The sequence below is a fragment of the Cryptomeria japonica genome, chromosome 10 (genome assembly GCF_030272615.1).
Source record: "Cryptomeria japonica chromosome 10, Sugi_1.0, whole genome shotgun sequence".
NCBI classification, from domain to species: Eukaryota; Viridiplantae; Streptophyta; class Pinopsida; order Cupressales; family Cupressaceae; genus Cryptomeria; species Cryptomeria japonica.
Window position 1 is genome coordinate 152,275,611 of NC_081414.1, and position 20,823 is coordinate 152,296,433.

A 20,823-nucleotide genomic window follows, 5' to 3' on the forward strand; every position below is an offset into this window, starting at 1 on the left:
CACACAGATATGATGGAGGCAATGCATGAAATTCAATTACATCCAACTGGTAACAACCGGGTTACAACATATCGGCACACAAGCCTGGTAGAATAGGTCACCCCGGGACCTTGAATCGAAAGATCTATCTTCTAGGCATAGTCTATCTATCTGATACTTCTTGATTCTCAATTGATTACATTCTTAAGCATGATTAAAAATATATATATCGATCCAAAGGATCCAGTCGGCTCAAAAAGGGATCAAAACCCGAAGAACAAGACCTAACGTGCAAAATGAACAAGGTCGGCCTCCGCCAAGAGATTCCTCCGGAAAATCCAAAGGATGAAACGAAGAAGGCCGACCACACGCCAAGCAACATCAAGACCAATGCCTAAAGCTCCGCAAGCTTCAAAATAGGTTCCGATAGATCACCAAAATAGGTCTCAGGCAACCGGTAACAAAGGAACAAACGAGGACAAGAAACTGTCTAGGAAACCGGTAGCAATATCTTGCCGAAAAGTGATCCAAATGAGATGCAATCTAAAAGAAAGAAAGATGATCAAGTCTTCAAGGAGAATCCAACTCTACAGGATCCGGTAAGCCAAAACCGGGACACACAGAAAGGAAAACTAAAACTGCAAACAAAACAGAAAGGAAATGTTTTTGGTTGATGCAAGATTGTTGTGAAAGGGGGATGCTCCTGCATTAGACATTCGGGGTTAATGAAAAAGTGAGCCTCTCACTTTGTTGGGGTCAGAGGGAAACCAAGGCGGTCTACCTCTGCTTGAGAAATCCAAGATGAATCTTCGACTGGTCTGCTCTTCCACTTCACAAGATATTCTTTGTACTGACTGTTCCGGGTACTACGCCCAATCCTACTGTCCAAAACCTCTTCAATCTGATCTGGTTCCTTCCGTGGCAATTGTTTCTCCAAGTCTGCAACATTGTCCTTACTGAATTCTAATTCATGGTACTCATGAAGATCTGCAATGTTAAATATAGGTGAAATACTTAGGTTGTCCGATAGCTCTACTTCATATGCATTTCCAGAACTGAACTTTCTCAAAATCTTACAAGTTCCAAACTTCTTCATCTACAACTTACTATAAGTTCCAACCGAGAATCTCTCTTTTCTCAAGTATACCATCACTTCATCGCCAACTCCAATTCCTTATGTCTCCTCTTCTCATCTGCCTTCTCCTTATATTTGTTGTTCATATCTTCCAAATGTTGTTTAACCTGAATATGCAATGCTGCCATGTGATCCGCAAAATCTTTTGCTTCTGAACTCTTCCGGTCTTCACTGCCAATGTCTCTCAATTTTGCTATTCCTCTAGGATGCAATCCAGTAACAATCTCAAAAGGTGTTTTTTTGGTACTTCTATTCACTGAATTGTTATAGGCAAACTCTGCTTGTGCAAGGATCAAATCCCAACTTCCGGTTTTATCTCCCACTAAACATCTCAACAAGTTTCCCAAACTCTGGTTAACTACTTCTGTCTGTCCATCAATCTGTGGATGAAAAGTAGAACTAAACTTCAAATCTGTCTTCATCTTCTTCCAAAGTGTTCTCCAAAAATAGCCAACAAACTTAGTGTGTCTGTCCGAAACTATGCTCTTAGGAAATCCATGCAATCTCACCACTTCCTTGAAAAATAGGTCTGCTACATGCAATGCATCTGATGTCTTCTTACAAGGTATGGAATGAGCCATCTTCGAAAATCTATCCTCTACCACAAATATAAAATCATTCCCTCTCGGTGTCTTAGGCAATCCAAGTAAAAAATCCATGCTTATATCCTCCCAAGGTCTTACCGGTACAGCTAAAGGTTTATACAATCCCACATTCTGACTACTACCTTTTGCAACTTGACAAACTCTACAACTCTGCACATATCTCTTAACATCCTTATGAATCTGGAGCGAAAAGTATTGCTCACTCACCAATGCAATTGTTTTATCAATGCCAAAATGTCCAACCAAACCTCCACTATGCTTCTCTTTGATTAGGTTCTCTCTCATGGAACTCTTAGGTATGCATAAGTGAACTCCCTTGAATAAAATCCCATCCTGAATGAAATAATCAAACCATTTGCTCCTATCAACCATAACCGGTTCTCTACATGCTTTCCAAGGTTCTGCAAAATCCGGGTCTTCATCATACAAGGTCTTCAAATCTTCAAAACCTAATACTGTCACTCTCATTTTTGTCGGCAAATTCCTTCTCCTACTCAATGCATCAGCAACTTTGTTAGATTTCCCACTTCTATGCTTCAACATGAAGGTGTAACTCTGCAAGAATTCTACCCATCTCATATGTCTCTGATTCAACTTACTCTGACTGTTCAAATACTGCAAAGCTTGATGATCTATATACAACACAAACTCCTTAGGCCAGAAGTAGTGTCTCCATTTCTTCAAGGCTTGAACTATGGCATAAAAATCTTGATCATACACTGAATATCGCTTCCGGGCATCATTCAATTTCTCACTGAAATATGCTACTGCTCTCCCTTCTTGACTCAAAATTGCTCCTATGGCATAAAAATCTTGATCATACACTGAATATCTCTTCCGGGCATCATTCAATTTCTCATTGAAATATGCTACTGCTCTCCCTTCTTGACTCAAAACTGCTCCTATTGCTGTTCCACTTGCATCACAATCCACTTGGAATACCTTATTGAAATCTGGTAAAGCTAACTAAACTGAAATTTCTGATAAACTTTCGATCTCCCCTGATGGTCTCAGTCATAGGGTTACAAACTGAACTGAAATTTCTGATAAACTTCCGATAAAAACTAGCCTTACCTCTCCAATGCTTTCCGGTGTAGGCCACTCAACAATGGCTTTCACTTACTCAGGGTCCATCTTCAAACCATCCTCAGATATCACAAAGCCCAAATAGACTAATTCATCCTTCATGAAAGTACACTTCTTGATATTGATTAGCAACTTTTCTTCTCTCAACCTCTGTAAAACTTGTCTTAACTGCAACAAATGCTCCTCTTTTGTTCCACTAGAAATTAGAATGTCATCCAAATACACAATAACAAATTTACCCAAGAATTTCTTTAATACCCCATTCATCAACCTCATGAAAGTACTCGGTGCATTAGTCAATTCAAAAGGCATCACCAACCATTCATATAGTCCTTCGTTTGTCTTAAATGTTGTCTTCCACTCATCACCTTCTCTGATCCTGATCTGATGATATCCACTCTTCAAATCTATCTTTGTAAAGTATTTTGCTCCACTCAAACAGTCCATTATGTCATCCATCCTAGGCAAAGGAAATCGGTATTTCACTGTGATCTTGTTTATTGCTCTTGAATCGATACACTTACTCCATTCTCCATTCTTCTTAGGTGCTAATACTGTTGGTACTACACAAGGGCTCAGACTCTCTCTGATCAAACCTTTTCTTAACAGCTCTTGCACTTGTCTATTCAGTTTTTCATTCTCTGCCAGTTTCAACCGGTGTCCAGCTTTGTTAGGCAAACTAGCTCTGGAAACCAAGTCCATGCAATGAATAATACTTCTAACAGGTGACAATCCATCAGGTACATTATCTAAAATGATGTCCTCATATTCTGTCAACAAATCTCTTATCTCTGTTAGGTGTCCTCCTTCTGGTTCCGGTCTCTTAGTCTTCTTAGGAATTAAGGCAAAACACACATTCTCATGTCTCACTCCATTCATGAATTTTCTTCCATCCACCAAACAGATTATGGTATTCATACAGACTTCACCCTTCAAAGGTTCCTCCAAAGGTAACAAGGTTTGCTTCATCCCATTGGCCACAATAGTGTATGTATTCTTCCTTCCATCATGTACTGCCTGTTTATCAAACTGCCAAGGTCTTCCCAACAAAAGATGACAAATATCCATAGGCATAATATCACACAAAACTTCATCATGATAATTCCCAATTTTTAATTTTACCAAACACTGTTCACTTACTAACAACTTATGTTCATCCTGAATCCGTGCTATTTGATAAGGCTTAGGGTGTTTCAATCTCTCCAATTTCAACTTATTTACCATCTCTTTTGAAACAAGATTATCTGAACTACCACTATCAATAACAACTTTACAACACTTACCGGATTCCTTACATTTGGTCTTGAACAGGTTCTTCCTCTGCAAGGGTTCTTCATCTCCTCTGGTATGACACAAAGCTCTCCTCATCATCAACAGTTCTCCATCTTCTGGTTTTGTCATGTCCCCTCCTTAATCGTTATATATATTCTAATAGAATAATAATTATTAATTAATATAATATTTACCAACAAATTATTTATTATTTATTTGTTTATTAAATTAATAATATTATAAACATAATTTACATATTATGTTTATTGCTAATACTATTATTTATTACTTATTTATTATTTACTTATTTATTAATAATTTTAAATTAATAATATTATACATGATCAGCTCTATATTAAGGAAGATACATGATTCCCTCAAATCGGTGACTGAAAGTTATTAAAAGAAATCTAAAGAATGTGGTTATGGGACTGCCCAATTAGAGGAGGTTGCATATGTTTAAAGGAAATAATGCGATAGCAATTACCTTTAAGACGGGCAATGAATTAACATTAAGATTAGAGTGATCTCTATTAGTAAGGGGCAGCAATTACTACTAAAAAGATAGCAAATATTAAACAAAAAGGCACAATTAAGAGGTAGTCAAAAGGCTCGATAAAGAGGTGTGTCTCATCATAAGACAAGATATATAATAGAAGTCATGATGAGAGAAAGGGGAATATACTGGGAATAGTAAAAAAATAAGCCTGACTAATAACAGTCATCAGACAGCATAGGGAGAATAGTAAAAAAGAATAGCACGTAAAAATTAAGGAGACACATAGAAGAAGTTTGCTGGCCTTAAGGAATAAAGTAATACTAATATGATGTGGCACTATTCAATATTATTAATACTGTAATAATATAATATACTGTAATATAATATAATATAATGATGTCAATATAACATAATGCTGGTAATAAAATATCATACTGCAATATAATATAATAATGTTATTAAATAATTATGTAATGTAATATAATAATGTTATTACATAATGCAGATAACATAATATAATGTTATTAATGGAATATAATATAATAATGTCATAATGACAGTTAATAAATAACTGTCTATATGACAATTAAGTAAATTATACGATAGAGTCTGTAATACCTTGTGGTATCTTGTGTGATTCTCCTTGAGGCTAGGTGGAGGAAAAGAAAGGTTGACATTAGTGTCCTTCTATTGTTCTCTCTATGTGCTAAAATTGTAATCCTAGGACAGAATAAAAGAGGCTCGCATTAGGGGACATTACAAGTTTATTGTCTGATCTGGTGGGATTTTCTTCCACCACTGCTGCCCTTCCGGTAGCCTCTGTCTTCTTACATTCAAATGCACGGTGTCCTTCTTCTCCACACTAAAAAGAAGTTCCTCTAAATGTCCTCTTGTCTTGTCTTCCAAAGTTCTCATTCTGATAACCATCCAGTAGAAGTTTCTATCATCCTTCCGGTATGAATTACCTTCTTTGCTCACTTCCTTGTCCTTGTTCTGATCTATGCTGGTTCCTCTTCCTCCTTGAAATCTTCCTCCGGTAAACCTTCCACCTCTACCTCTCTGTCTCTGCTCATGTCTTTTGTTCAATTTCTCTTCAGCCTTTAGTGCATACTGCTAAGCCTCTTCAACACTCTCCAATTTGATCATACTGAGTTCATCTTGTATAGACATCCGCAACCCATTCACATATCTTGCAATTTGTTCAACTTCATCATCAAAATGTCCAGATCTGATGTTCAACTTATAAAATGCTTCGGCGTATTCCTTCACACTAGATTCCTTCTATCTCAGGTTCTGCAATTTCTGGAACAAATCCACTTGATAATTCGCCGGGACAAACTTAGATTTTAACTTACCAATCATCTAATCCCATGTCTTAATCTTCTCTTTACCTCATCTTTGTCTATCAACTTGCAAATGCTCCCACCAAAGAGATGCATGACCTTTCAATCGGGTATAGGCATATTTCACCTTCCTCTCTTTTGCAATGTTTTCAAAATCAAAATACTTCTCAATCTCCGAGATCCACTCCATCAATTCATCTGAATTTAACTTCCCATCATATTCCAGTGGGATAAAATGAGGTTTAGTGTTCGCCCTACTCAAAACCCTTAAAAACAATCTTCATCCGGATTAACTGCAAATAGGTTTGCTTGTTCTGTCAGAGCTTCTTCTCCTTCATCTTCACTTACATCTTCAATATGTTGGCCTCTTCTCTGGGCAGTCTCCACGGCTTCTAACCAGGCTGCTATTCCTTGAAACATCTCCATCACAGCAGGGTTTGCATTCCCACGCGCTCCACCATTCCTAGTTTTTCGCGACATTGATTCATGCTAGTCCTCTACAATTGTAGGTCAGATCTGCAATCCACCACCCTACAACAAAATCTAGGACACGCAACCTCCAGAACGAAACTTTGCTCTGATACCACTTGAAGTAGTTACCGATGAGGAGGGACCTCAGGGAGATCGGTCCAAGCCGGTCAACAAGAGTAAACACAACGGAAACACATAGATGTGATGGAGGCAATGCAAAACAAATAGTTTTTATTGCATGAAATTCAATTACATCCAACCGGTAACAACCCAGTTACAACATACCGGCACACATGCCCAATAGAACAGGTCACCCTGAGACCTTGAATTGAAAGATCTATCTTCTAGGAATAGTCCATCTATCTAATACTTCTTGATTCTCAATTGATTACATTCTTAAGCATGATTACAAATATATATTGATCCAAAGGATCCAATTGGCCCAAAAATGGATCAAAACCTGAAGAACAAGACCTAATGTGCAAAATGAACAAGGTTGGCCTCCGCCAAGAGATTCCTCCGGAAAATCCAAAGGATGAAACGAAGAAGGTCGGCCACACGCCAAACAACATCAAGACCAACGCCCAAGGCTTCGCAAGCTTCGGAATGGGTTCCGGTAGATCACCAGAATAGGTCTCAGGCAACCGGTAACAAAGGAACAACCGGGAACAAGAAACTGTCCAGGAAACTGGTAGCGATATCTTGCTGAAAAGTGATCCAAATGAGATGCAGTCTGAAAGCAAGAAAGATGATCAAGTCTTCATGTAGAAACCAACTCCACAGGATCCAGTGAGCCAAAACCGGAACACACAGAAAGGAAAACTGAAACTACAAACAAAACAGAAAGGAAATGTTTTTGGTTGATGCAAGATTGTTGTGAACCGGGGATGCTCTTGCATCATATTTTGTCTGGCAGTTTATTCTGGTTCGTGTTCCTAATGTTTGATTGCATCCGGTTGCTGGTCCAGATGTCTATTTGATTGATTATGTGCTACAAAGTTATTTGCAGATTGATATTGTGCTTTCTAGATGGATTAGGTTGATTATATTTTCCGAAAGATTAATGTTCTTTGTTTGGTTTGGAAGTGGTGTTGGTATCCCTACTAACTGTTCTTGTGAACAGTATTGTGGTCCGAAATATGTGTTTGCACTGGATATGTTTTAGATGGCTATGTTTCACATTGCAAAATGTTTTTGGTAGTTTTGTTGGTGTAAATAAATATTCATTTTGGATATTATTGCACTTACTTAAGTTAACTTAGGATAATGCATCTCTTCGTAGTTTGGATTTGAGACACTTAGGGAAGTGTGCACATAGGGATAGAGCTTGTAGGAGAAATTCCACCTTTTGTGGTCTTATTTTGCTGTTACACTTCACATTCGGTGGGTCATCCACCTCTTGTGGAATATTATATTATTTCTCCTACCTACCCTTAGTATTTCCTACCTACCCTTGTTTCTCATTGAGCCACATGTCATAACTGTGTGCTCGTACATCCATATGGCCTTGCCTATATAAGCAGGCCTATATTCATTGTATTGGTTAATTCAGTTGATCATTTGCATATTGATGAGAATACAGTTTGTTCTTGTCATTCTATTGTCTCTTTTTATGTTTTTCATTATGCCCTTGATCTTGGCAAAATCCTACATGGTATCAGAGCTATTGGGGCTTCATTGATTAGTTTTTTGGAGACATCGTGGAAGGCTTCTATTTTCAGATTTGGGGATCTTCATTTTTTGGGGGCGTCATACAGCGATTTGGACATCACCGTTGAATCCAGGAGGCCGTTTCCATAAATTTCGACTATAAAGTCGACCTATTTTGGTGAGAAATTTTTTTTCCCCATTTTGGCTATTATCGTACGGATTTCGAAAAAAAAATTCAAAAAAAAAAAATTGAAAAATCAAAAAAAAAAAAAATTTTTGGGTATTTTGGGGGTCCGCAGACCCCCTCGTACCCTATGTGTGCTGCAGGTCGCAAGCGTACCTGTTGTCGGAGCCGCCGCCGCCCGTACTTGTCCTCGGGCCCCGCTCACCGGTCCCGCCGCTGCCGCGACCCGCCATCGGCAGCTCTGACCGCCGCCCGCCGCCGCAGAACATCCCGCCGGCCACACAAAAACTTCGTTGGCCGCCCCGCTCCCACTACCGGCCCGCTCAGCTCCCGGCCCGTCGGTAATTGCCGCCTCCGGCAACGCTTCCCTCCCGCCGGCATCCACTAAACAGGTGGACCCGCACCCGCCACATGGCAGGCGGCCACTGGCCCGCGGTCGACCTCCGTACGCACTGTCAGACCGCCACGTCATCAAATCGTACACCCACTCATCTACCCAGTCAGCAATCCGTACAGTACGGACGCCCAGTCAGCAGGGAGGCGAAGTTTTCGTGACGGTCATACGGCCGTCAAATTTAAGACAATGAATTGCTGACGTCGGCGCCACATCAGCAGCTTTTTGAAAATTTTGTGACCCCTCTCCATTGAGCTTTTCAGTTTTGCAGTCCAACTTTGAAAGGCCATATCTTGCTCATTTTTGCTCCTTTTTTGGTGCAATTTTTTTTGAAATGGGCTAAAATTTCGTGATCTTCGCAGTAGTGTGGTTATTTTCTGATTTTGGTGCACAGGTTTTTCGGAATTTTCGGATTCTCTCGGCTGTACTTGTCCAATCCTCAATTCTGCAACTTCAAAGGCCTCATTTGAGCTCATACGACCTGTTTTTCAGGTGCCGTTTTTTTTTAAAGTGAATGTTTTTTCGTCTACTTTCATAATCTATGATCAGATTTCAGAGATTGAGTGGAAATTGTACTTTCAAATATTGGTCTTATTTGGCCTATTAGGTACTTGTAAATTGCTTGGATCTTAGTTAGATCTCTTGCATTATCAGTTTGAGTCTCTTTTGGCCTTATTGAGGCAGTTGTAAAATTGTAATCAGAAGTCCACTTTGCCATCTTTTGCAAGTGGCCCATTGTATACGCACTAATTATAAAGTGCCAAAATCATCACTTTTGGGGGGGGTTCTTTGATTGAGTAAATTTGGGGGGGTGTCTTGTGTGATTGTGCCTCTCTTTGTGCTCTTTCCATTTTTGTTGCAATGAGTCCTAATAAATTTCCACCTTTAACTCCACATAATTATGCATCATGGAAAATTAAAGTTTGGAGTAAATTAATGGAAAAGGGTCTCACACATTACATAGATGGAACAATAACAGCACCACCTGATCCTAAGGCTGATCCAAATGGTCAATTAGAATGGCTCACAAAGAATTGCATGGCTCTTGGAACTTTGCGCAAGTATGTATCAGATGACCTCATTTTTCACATTGAGAAGTGTAAAACAATCAAAGAGGCTTGGGATATGTTTCAGAAATTGTATGGTCAAGTTGATGAAATCAGAGGCTATCAGATTGACAATGAGCTCACCAACTTGGATCCCAAGAGTTTTGATACAATCCAAGATTATGTCACCAAAGCAAATGAGCTAAGAGCAAAGCTTAAGGATTGTGGAATTGACAAAAAAGATGCTCAGTTGATATTCAACTTGTTGGACAAGCTTGCACCAGAATATGCAGCATTTGTGTCTAGCTTCCAAACTCATCGTTTGACAGTGGGGAGTTCTTATGTTATGCCTTCATTTGAGGCTTTCACAAAAATGTTAATATTGGAACAATCTAAGTTGTTGAACATGGGGTTTCTCAAGTCTTCAAAGTCCAAGGCTTTGGTGGCTAGTCAAGGGAATCAAGGAAGTCAAGGCAAAGATTCCAACAAGAAGAAGAAGCACTCTAAGTCTAAGCCACACCAGGAAAAAGGACAATCATCCTCTCCATCACAAGGCGATTTTTCATCCTCTTCCAAGAAGGGGACACCACCTAAGAAGGATAAACCAACTTGTGCATATTGCAAGAAGTATGGTCATGATGAGCATCGATGCCACGCAAAGCAAGTTGATGAGTTAACTAATCTTCTTAAGAAAAACAACATCAACTTGCCATCCGCCTACACAAAGAAGGATTCATCTCCTTCCTCTTCCTCACAGTCTAAGGGAAAAGGTCAAGCATTTGTGGCCACAACAGGTTCTTCACAGCAATGGATACTTGACTCGGGTGCCTCATATCACATGGGTTCTACAAAGGAGCAGTTTTCTTCATTGGAGCCATCTAAAGTACCTCACATTTACATAGGTGATGATACACAAGTAGAGGTTGAAGGGAAAGGTTCAGTTGACATGGATGATGGAACATTTGAGAATGTTCTCTATGTTCCTAACTTGTCTACCAACCTTCTCTCCATCTACCAAATCACTCACTATGGGAATGGGAAAAAGGTTGAGTTTATACCATATTCAGTTGTGGTAAAGGAACTTGATGATGATGCCTTGGTAGTAGTGGGACAAGTCAATGACAACTCAAGGCTTTATTCATTCTCCCACTTTGTGCCAAGTTCACCTTCTAGGGCCTTGCTTACTCATTCAAATTCAGAAAGTAAGCTATGGCATGAGCGGTTTGGTCACCTCAACTACCGCTATCTTCAGCAGCTAAGCACTAAAGACATGGTCACAGGTCTACCTCGAATCAGTTTTTCAGAGGGTGTATGTTCAGGTTGTTCCATGGGCAAGCATCCCGAAGAGAAGTTTGATAAGGGGAAAGCTTGGAGAGCTTTGGAAGTTCTTCAACTTGTTCACAGCGATGTAGCAGGTCCATTTCCAGCACCTTCATTTAGTAAGGCCCGCTGTGTTCTCACCTTCATTGATGACTACTCCCGCTTCACTTGGGTCTACTTTCTCATTCATAAGAGTGAAGTATTTGACAGATTTCAGGACTTCAAGACTCGTGTGCAGAGGCAATCAGGGAAAGTGGTCAAGATTCTTCGCACAGATAATGGAAGGGAATATGTGAACAAAAGACTTCAGGATTTTTGTACATTTGAGGGGATTGATCTTCAGCATTCTGTCGCATACACTCCACAGCAGAACGGGGTTGCAGAACGCAAGAATAGAACTCTCAAAGAAATGGCTAGCTATATGATACATGCACGTTCTCTTGATCCCGCCTTTTGGGCTGAGGCTATCAGTTGTGCAACACACATCCAGAATCGGGTTCCTCACAAAGCTTTGCAAGGTATTACTCCTTTTGAAGCTTGGGCTGGTCAGAAACTGATTGTGAGACATTTCAGAGTCTTTGGGTGTCCAGCATGGGCTCGCATACCTCCGCAGAAACGCAAGGCATTGGAACCATAGAGTCATCCTTGCATATTTGTTGGATATCCTGAGGGTGTTAAGGCATACAGATTGATGGATCCAGAGACACATGAGGTGTTCATTGAGAGGAGTGTTCACTTTGAGGAAAGCTCTCCCAACTTAGCCTCTCTACCTCCTCCACCTTCCTCCATTGTGGATAGTGATGTTAGTGATTCAGATGATGAGACTCCTTCAACTTCGACTCGCAGGGTAACACCTCTGCAGGGTCCACTTGCAGTTGAGGAGCCTCGTTCTCCACCTCCACCTAGACCTCGTTGGGCTCGACAGACACTTGAGTCCACGGGTTCTCTTGTTGGGGATCCTTCAGATACACGGAGAACTCGATCACAGCATCAGGATCTTCCACATGCATTCATTGCTACAGCTTCCGATCCACAGACATTTAGGGAAGCATCAGGGGTTCCTGAGTGGGACCAAGCTATGGAGGAAGAGTATAGTTCCTTGATGAGGAACAACACATGGGATTTAGTCCATCTCCCTAAGGGGAGAAAGATGGTTCGATGTAAGTGGATCTATCGAACCAAGTTTGCAGCGGATGGTAGTGTGGATAAGTATAAGGCTCGACTTGTTGCGAAAGGTTTCTCGCAGGTTGCAGGTGTTGACTATACTGAGACCTTTGCACCCGTAGCCAAGATGAACTCCATTCGTTTGACACTTGCTATTGCTGCAGCTCATCTTTGGGCTGTACATCAGATAGATGTGAAGAGTGCCTTTCTTCATGGTGATCTTGATGAGGAGATTTATATGGAGCAGCCACAAGGTTTCATCAAAGATACTTCCTTGGTTTGCAGACTAAGGAAATCTCTCTATGGCCTTAAGCAGGCCCCCAGGGCTTGGTACGCCAAGATGGATTCCTTTCTTCTCTCCGCAGGTTTCACCAGGTGTCATTCCGATCCGAATGTCTACATTTTGCGACAGGATGACTCTCACTTGATACTTGTGCTCTATGCTGATGACTTGATCATTACAGGGAGTACTTCATCCATCATTAGCAGGGTCAAATCTGCTTTGCATGACAGATTTGCTATGACTGACTTGGGTCTTTTGCACTACTTTCTCGAGATAGAGATTTCACAGTCACCTTCCAGGATTACACTATCGCAGCCCAAGTATGCTCTTGATCTACTTGCACGCTTTCATATGGCTGATTGTAAGCTTGCCTCGACTCCCTTTCTTTCAAGAGTCAAGCTTGAGGCTCAGTGTTCTTCTCCACTAGTTGATGCCACTCTGTATCGTCAGCTTGTGGGTAGTCTCATCTACTTGACTCATACACGCCCTGATATTTCATTTGCAGTTGGCATGGTTTCCTACTTCATGCAGGAACCACATGAGCTTCATTGGAAAGCCGCCAAACGCATCCTTCATTACATCCAGGGTACACATCACTATGGGATTCACTATGCAGTAGGCACAAGACTTCGCTTGGTTGGTTACACAGACTCCGATTGGGCTGGCGATCTTGATGATCGTAAGTCTACTTCTGGTTACAGTTTTCACCTTGGTTCGGGCCCCATTTGTTAGCAGAGCAAGAAGCAACATGCTATTGCTCTCTCTTCGACTAAGGCTGAGTATCGAGGCCCTGTTAACGCAGCGACTGAGACCATTTGGCTCCAGTAGATTCTCACAAAGTTTGGTTTCACCACTCCACGGCTGACAATTCTACATTGCGACAATCAGAGTGCCATTGCAATCTCGAAGAACCCGGTCCAGTACCAGCGGACCAAACACATCGAGATTCATATGCACTATATCCGAGAACTCATCCAGGAGCAGGTCATTGATTTGCAGTATTGTCCTACAGCAGAGCAGGTTGCTGACATATTCACCAAACCTTTCACCGAGAGTAAGTTCCAACAGTTGCGAGCTCTCTTGGGGGTGCGGGATGTGCCATTAGGGGGGGTCAGCTGACTTCTCCTTCCTCTCTTATGGGGGGGACTTTTTCCTCTTTGAGGTTTTGTCCTTCTTCCTTGAGAGTCTTTTGTACATTCATCTCTCTTTTGGGGGGGAGTTTTTTTTTCCCATTGGGTTTTCTCCCTTTCTCCATTTGTGAGAGATTGCACTGCATAGTTTTGCTTGCATTTGCATATTGTACATGGGTACCTATCATGGCCTAGTAGCCGGGACCCATCTTGCATTGTTGACTTGAGTCTTCATTCCCCTAAGTTGCACTTAAGGGGGGGTGTTGGTGTAAATAAATATTCATTTTGGATATTATTACACTTACTTAAGTTAACTTAGGATAATGCATCTCTTCGTAGTTTGGATTTGAGACACTTAGGGAAGTGTGCACATAGGGATAGAGCTTGTAGGAGAAATTCCACCTTTTGTGGTCTTATTTTGTTGTTACACTCCACATTTGGTGGGTCATCCACCTCTTGTGGAATATTATATTATTTCTCCTACCTACCCTTAGTATTTCCTACCTACCCTTGTTTCTCATTGAGCCACATGTCATAATTGTGTGCTCGTACATCCATATGGCCTTGTCTATATAAGCAGGCCTATATTCATTGTATTGGTTAATCCAGTTGATCATTTGCATATTGATGAGAATACAGTTTGTTCTTGTCATTCTATTGTCTCTTTTTATGCTTTTCATTGTGCCCTTGATCTTGGCAAAATCCTACAAGTTTGATTTCAGATTTCTACTTGATTGGATGGTTGTGTGTGAGCGACATAGTTGTCTATGAGCAGTTATGGTATTGTTTCAAAAGTGTGCAGAGGAATGCACTTCTTTCCTCGTCTTGATATTGCTTTGAGGATGTTGTGGATTAGTTGTTATTATTCCAAAGTTGTTGTGCTTCTTCTGTGGTGGACTGCTTATTTAGTTTTTGGGTCTAAATTAAGATATTTTGGGTTAAGCAGATTGGTTTGAACCAGCTTATGTGTTTTTGGTCCGAATAGTTGCATGTAAAGTCTTTTGGTGATATTTGGAAGGTGTGCCGACTTGGTGTGAACCCTCACACGTCTTTTTTACCTTCCGCATGAAATATTTTGGGTCGATATTATGTACAAGTTACATTTTCTTTTTTGGCCGACCTAATAGATATTATTGTTGATCCGATTGATATATAATGGAAAAATTAGTTGTGTTTGAGTAAGTAGAGATGTATGATGGATGTATATGTGAGATAGTAAGAAGTATGGTGCGAATGTGAAGCGAAGCAATGGTCCGGAAATGTTGCAGAGCAGTCAAATGAGTATTGATTTGTGAATTGTTATCTGCATGTTGATAGATGTCATTTCCTATGGAGTTCAATCTATTTTTCATATTATATCTAGATAGTTATTTAGTATCTTTCCCTGAAGAAGTGATCTTCAGTTGAGCAAGTTCTACTATATCTTGCCCTAAGGTAGTGCACCTTAGCCTACAAGTCCGAAGCAGTGAGCTCCCTGGCCTATGGCCTAAAATATTGTAAACAATTAATATATATTGTGATTTTGATTCTCACCATGGTTTTTCCCAGTTTAGATTTTCCACATAAAAATCTTAGTGTTCTTGTGTGGATGCATTTATTGTTTTTGCTATTTACTTTCATGCACACATGTTTGGATAGATGTTATGGTTTAAGTAGCTTGATCTAATCAAGTTTAAGTATATGCTGATTAATCCCCCCTCTCAGCATTTGGTAGTGTTCAACAATTGGTATCAGAGCTTTTGTTCCTGAAGAAATAGCTTAATCGTTAAGGTAGATTTGGGATTTCAATTACTATGTTTGGAGAAGAATTGAATGACATGGATGCTATGGATTAGAATGATTAGGATGATGTTGATGGTGTGGTTGACATGGAAGGCAAACTGAGATTTGCATTGGCAAACCTGGATTACAGAGAAGAAAAGCATAAGAAGGCAGTTGAAAAGATCTTTCTTAAGAAGCCTGCTTGATAAGGGCAAGAAGGTCATCGGTGAATTTGAGACAAAACTTGATGAAAAGACTAAAGAATGTTCAAGACTTGAAGAAGAGGTAACCAAACTTAAAAAGGAATTGAAGGATGCAAAGGATCAAATCAACAATAGCTTGAAATTCAGAGGTGGTAGTAAGTGCTAGATGTTGTGATCAATTCTCAGAAACAAAGTAAAGATAAAGGTGGACTTGGCTTTGAAGAAGGTGAATGTTCGAAGAAAGATAAAGGAAAAGACAAGATCAAGGATAGCTTGAAGAACTCTAATAGAGATCAGAAGAATTTCATTTCAAACCAAAACTCAGAGAATGTTTGGAGACCTCCTCTTGTTCTTTCCAGGTATTCATCTTTTAATGGTAATTGTTTTTTCATGCAATGGACTCGAGCATAGAGCTAGTGAATGCAGATATCAAATAAGAAATCAATCTTTTAATGAAAATTGTCACTATTGCAATAAGTTTGGTCACAAAGTAAATGAGTGCAAAAGTAGGTTGAGTGGAAATAGAACTTTAGGTTTTGGCAAAAATGTTCAATACTTCAATGGATACTGTTATGCTTGCAATGGATATGGACATAAAGCTATTAAGTGAGCGACAAATAAGAATTTTGGAAGAAGTAGACCTCAAAGAGGTTTGATATGCTACACATGTAATAAGATGGGAAATATTGCGAAACATTGCAGAAGCCAAATTGAGAAGTCTAATAGTCCGAAAAAGAGAATTGATATCAATGAAGAAAAGGAGAAGATGAAGATGACATCGGTAAAGAAACCAGATGATAAGGTTGAAGAAAAGATCGAAGATGGATCTACACCTACTATGGATGTTGCCCCCTCTTCCAGTAACTAGCTCATATAGCATTGTCTACGGGGGAGAGCTCAACGCAGATCTTTTTGTCCCCTCTTGGTTTGGTGTTAAGTTGTTCTCAGCATGACAATGTTGGCATTGCATGAAGATTGCATTGGAGAAGTATAGTGTTGTCATTGATGTCAATATTAACTGGTAATGAAGATGTATTGCAACTATTGCAACCGGTAATGATGCAGTAAAGCAACCGGTAGTAAAGCAGTGAAGGCAACCGGTATTATTGAAGCAAAGATCAACCGGTAACCCTAACCCGTTTAGAAGCAGAACCTAACCGATGGAGTTTGGAGAATCGGTTGTGATGATCTATGACCAAATGGTGATTGGAGATGAAGATGCCACGTATGCATGTTGCACGTGATGAGTTTTGAAATGGATTTGGCACGTAGAGATAACCGTTTATCTTAGGAAAGATCAATTGCATAGTATGAAGTGGTAAACGCTTGATGAACTACCGGATCCAATGTGCGGTGATCCAGGAGCAGTTGAAGTTGTCTAGAACAATGTGTAGTTGATTGCTATGTAATCTAACGATCAAGATTGAATCGATATGTTTGTAATCTCTATGAGATCTATAGGGTTTGTGTTGTGTTACTGACCTATTGTATTTGCTTATAAGGTCGATGATTTGTTTCAATGAAGTGTTAGCAATTTGGTTAAGTGTGATTGTTGCCGAACCAGAAGGTGTGTCTGCAGAATGTTGTGAAGGCAGATAGGAGTGATAAAGGATCTTATTCAACAAGGAAGTGCTATTTCCAAATCAGCAAAGAACTTGTTGTTCTCTAACCATTACAACAGTTAAATCCCCTAACCGGGTAAGCTTTAACAGGCTTGTTGTAAAAATCCTCTAACAAGGTGATCCATTAGCTTGGATATGAAATCCTCCGCCGAGGTTACCTTTAACAGGGTATTGTAGTCAATCCCTTCACCGGGTGGTCCTTAACCGGATCTGTTCCTAACAAGACATTATTGTATAAGCTTCTAACAAGGCTTGGCCCCTAACAGGGCGAACTTTAGAAGAGTTCAAAATATTTGTGGGTATTCATCCCCACCGTGGTTTTTCCCATTTGGGTTTCCACGTGAAAAATCGTTGTGTCAAATGGTGAATGATTTTGTGGATGTGTTTTGATATGGTTGATATGAATGACTGGTAAATCCACATAGATATATTTAGATGAACGGAAATGATCTGAAATGAGTTATTACTGGTATTAAGTGAAGTGGTTTAATGTTTTGGTTAAATGGTATTTGAGCTTCAAATATGTTGAATACCCTAAATCCTCTAGCTAATCTAGTGAGTCTATAGTGGAGATGCCTTTTCATCTAGGGTGGGTTGTTGGAGTGTTAATTGAAGGTGGTGGTAGGGTTTGCTTTTGTGACAAGCCAATTCCAGGTACAAAACGTCTCAAAATTGGATCTTGGTTCAAATTGCCTATTGATTCAATTAGGGTACAGATTTTGTTTGCTTGAAACATTTTTAGTTTTAAATGTGGAATCTGACCGATTCCAAGAACGAAATGAGGATTCAAAACCAAATTCTAAGCATTTGAACAACAAATGTGATATTTGAAGGATCTATTTTTCTCCCTAAAATTGTCACATCATGACTCACCGCCAGGTATCTCATTCTAAACCCTCAAAGCATTTGAATCATCCACCTTTCTAGTTCATAAAAGGAGTTTTGAGGGAAGAGAAGTGGGACTTTCACTGAACCGAGCATAGTTCAACCCTAAAATACTACCAAATTTTTATTTTAATTTAACATTAAACATTATACAGACTTCACACATAATGAAAGTTATTTGCTAAGGATTGAGTGGTAATCAAAAGAAAACATTTAGATGGTTTTATTTAATATTGTTTTTATTAGAATTTTATTAAATTTAACCTTTTAATAATTATTAATTTTATAATTATTACAAATAAAATTATTCTTACTGAACTTAATTTATTGGTATATAAAATATTTGTTAAATATATATTATTTATATGAAATTATATTAATTATTATTAAATTGGTTATTTATTAAGTTTAAAATTATTTAATATTTATTATTTAATTGTTTTTGATTAAAATAAGCAGCAAAACAAGGGTGTCGGCCCTTTATACAAACAACTCGTAGGTGGCGAAAAGAAAGCAGCAAAACAAGGGTGTTGACCCATAACAGTCCTAGGTTGGATAGGCCTTTAACGGAAAGCCAAAAGACCATTGTTAAAAGCTTGCCAAACCCACTACAACCCAAAAACCTGACTCAAGAGTGGGGAGAAACACCCAAAGGAGTTTGGGGAGGTGGGGGTTGGCGGGGCGGAAGACTTACCCTTCCGCCTACAACAAACAACAGTCTAAACAAAACTATTATTAGGAACATCAAAAGAAGGATCAAACAGGGAGATCCCCGTAGAATTTATGTCCGCAACAGGAGCAGACTGTTGCTGCAGAATAGCATTAGGATCAGATTCACCAAGAGTGGATCGATGCTACAAAACAGGAGCAACAGGTGTAGAAGCCTCAAGGCTAGAGGAGGCCACATTAGTAACAACGAGAGGGCCAACAGAGGCCTCAACAACAGTAAGAGGCACAACCTCATCCTGGGAGGAGATTGTTAAATATATAATATACATGTTTCTTATGAATGTCATATTGAATGATATCTATATTAGAAAGTTTTGAAATATTTCTATCCATATTTGATATGGTATTCTTATTGTACTATGATTTTTTCAATATTTATTATTATTTAATATGATTAAAAATAAATTTAATATAATATATCTTTATACTAATTTTAGGGCTATAAATATTTGTATATTAATGATTTTATATATATATATGATTTTTGTATGAGCGTACAAAAACATAACCAACCTCCCAAAAAAAATTGTTGTACCAGCACAACGTACCCACATAGCCGATTCCAATTCGGCAACTTAGTTTTAGGTGGCTTTGGTGTCTCTATTTCAAGGTCTAGGAATAGTGTTTGTGGCTCTTGTTGTGTCTAGGCTCCTAGAGTTAAGGTTTTGCTACAATATGTGGTATGGGTGTTTACACTTCTAGTGATGATTGGTGGGTCTTTGTTGCGTTGCGGTTCAATTTTTTGTGCTCCTCAATTGAAGGTGTTTCTTTGTTTTTGGCTAAAGGCTGGTGCTCTACTTGATTCTTTCAATGCATGGAACTATTCCCTGTGAGGAGCATTTTGGCTTTTGAGGTGGCAATGCTCTCTGGTGACTGGGGTTTCTTTCGAGGTTTTGTCTTATAAGCTTTTACTGTTTTTGTATGGATCCTAGGGCCTCTTTAGTTGTTTGGCAAGATGCTATACTTCTTAGATAATATTGTATTTCTTTCTCAGGTGAAGGCCCCTATACATATCCTTAACAATTAAATCTATAATATCGATAAACTGTTTTATAATGTAAATCAAAATAAACAAACAAAAACATAGGCTGGTTCATCAAATTTTGCCATAGTATGTCTATTATCATGTTCTCAAATATTGCTAATTTTCACAGCTGCATTGCTTCTAAAAACTGAAACAAGCACCACGTGAAAGGATAAGGATAAACACATTACATGATTCAACATGTGCACAAAAGTTGAAGTTCATATATAACTTTCAATATATTCGTTCTATACTTGGGTGTATCCACATTTATATAGAAGAAAAGAAAAAGCTATGTGCCAATCATAACATTTATCTGCAATTACAATAGTTAATCAAGTTTGACCAACAAAATTACTCAAAAAGTCGGGGAAAAAAAAGAACAAATTTAATCATATTTCACCTTCTATAATGATAGAACTCCCAAACAAGTGAGGGATCAGCCGCAAATGCCTCAGGTGTGGCCAATTCCTTCATGAAAATAGAAGACAAAGATCAGCCCACAAATATCTGGTGCACCAATTCAACAGAGAAAATTGAAGGCTAAAAAGATACCATTGCACTCCATGTTCGCCATAGTCCACCTGCTCCTCGAAAAGTTGGAATACCAGATTCTGCCGATATGCCTGCTCCTGTTAGAACAGTAATTTTCTGCAATAGAAATGCCATGGAAGTTCTCATTTGATGCAGAGACAGACAAAATAGTTTAACAAATCAAAATCTTAAGGCTATATTTCAATAGCATATTGACAAATTATATTCCACAAGGTTAATATGTAACTCATTCATTTCATTTCAATAGTTAACTGAAAACCTAGTTCATATGATATGATGTCAAAACTAATAGCCCTAAATATTTTAAGAAAACAAATACACTGAGAGTCACAATGGATCCATGGAGTAAACTACAAATGCACTACATATGATTATAGATTTATTTCATTCAAACAAATATACAAACCACCATTGAGAATATTGATAACTTACTTTTGATAGTTGTAAGCATAGTAGCAAAAAACGTTTAGGGAAAAAATTGGC

At 39.0% G+C, this 20,823-nt stretch overlaps 1 protein-coding gene across 7 annotated transcripts in view; it reads right to left on the reverse strand.

Moving 5' to 3' along the window:
* Window positions 1–20,823, reverse strand: part of LOC131047986 (uncharacterized) — a 267,168-nt gene that overhangs the window by 196,912 nt on the left and 49,433 nt on the right. For all 7 annotated transcript variants that reach the window (XR_009106346.2, XR_009359042.1, XR_009106345.2 and 4 more), the window contains exons 3-4: window positions 20,341–20,436; window positions 20,189–20,256 (exon numbers count right to left, since the gene is read on the reverse strand). Coding sequence is in view for 4 of the 7 variants with exons in the window: in XM_057981797.2 (XP_057837780.2) it covers window positions 20,189–20,256; window positions 20,341–20,436 (164 nt within the window). In the remaining 3 variants the exon portion in view is untranslated. The remainder of the gene's footprint in view (window positions 1–20,188; window positions 20,257–20,340; window positions 20,437–20,823) is intronic.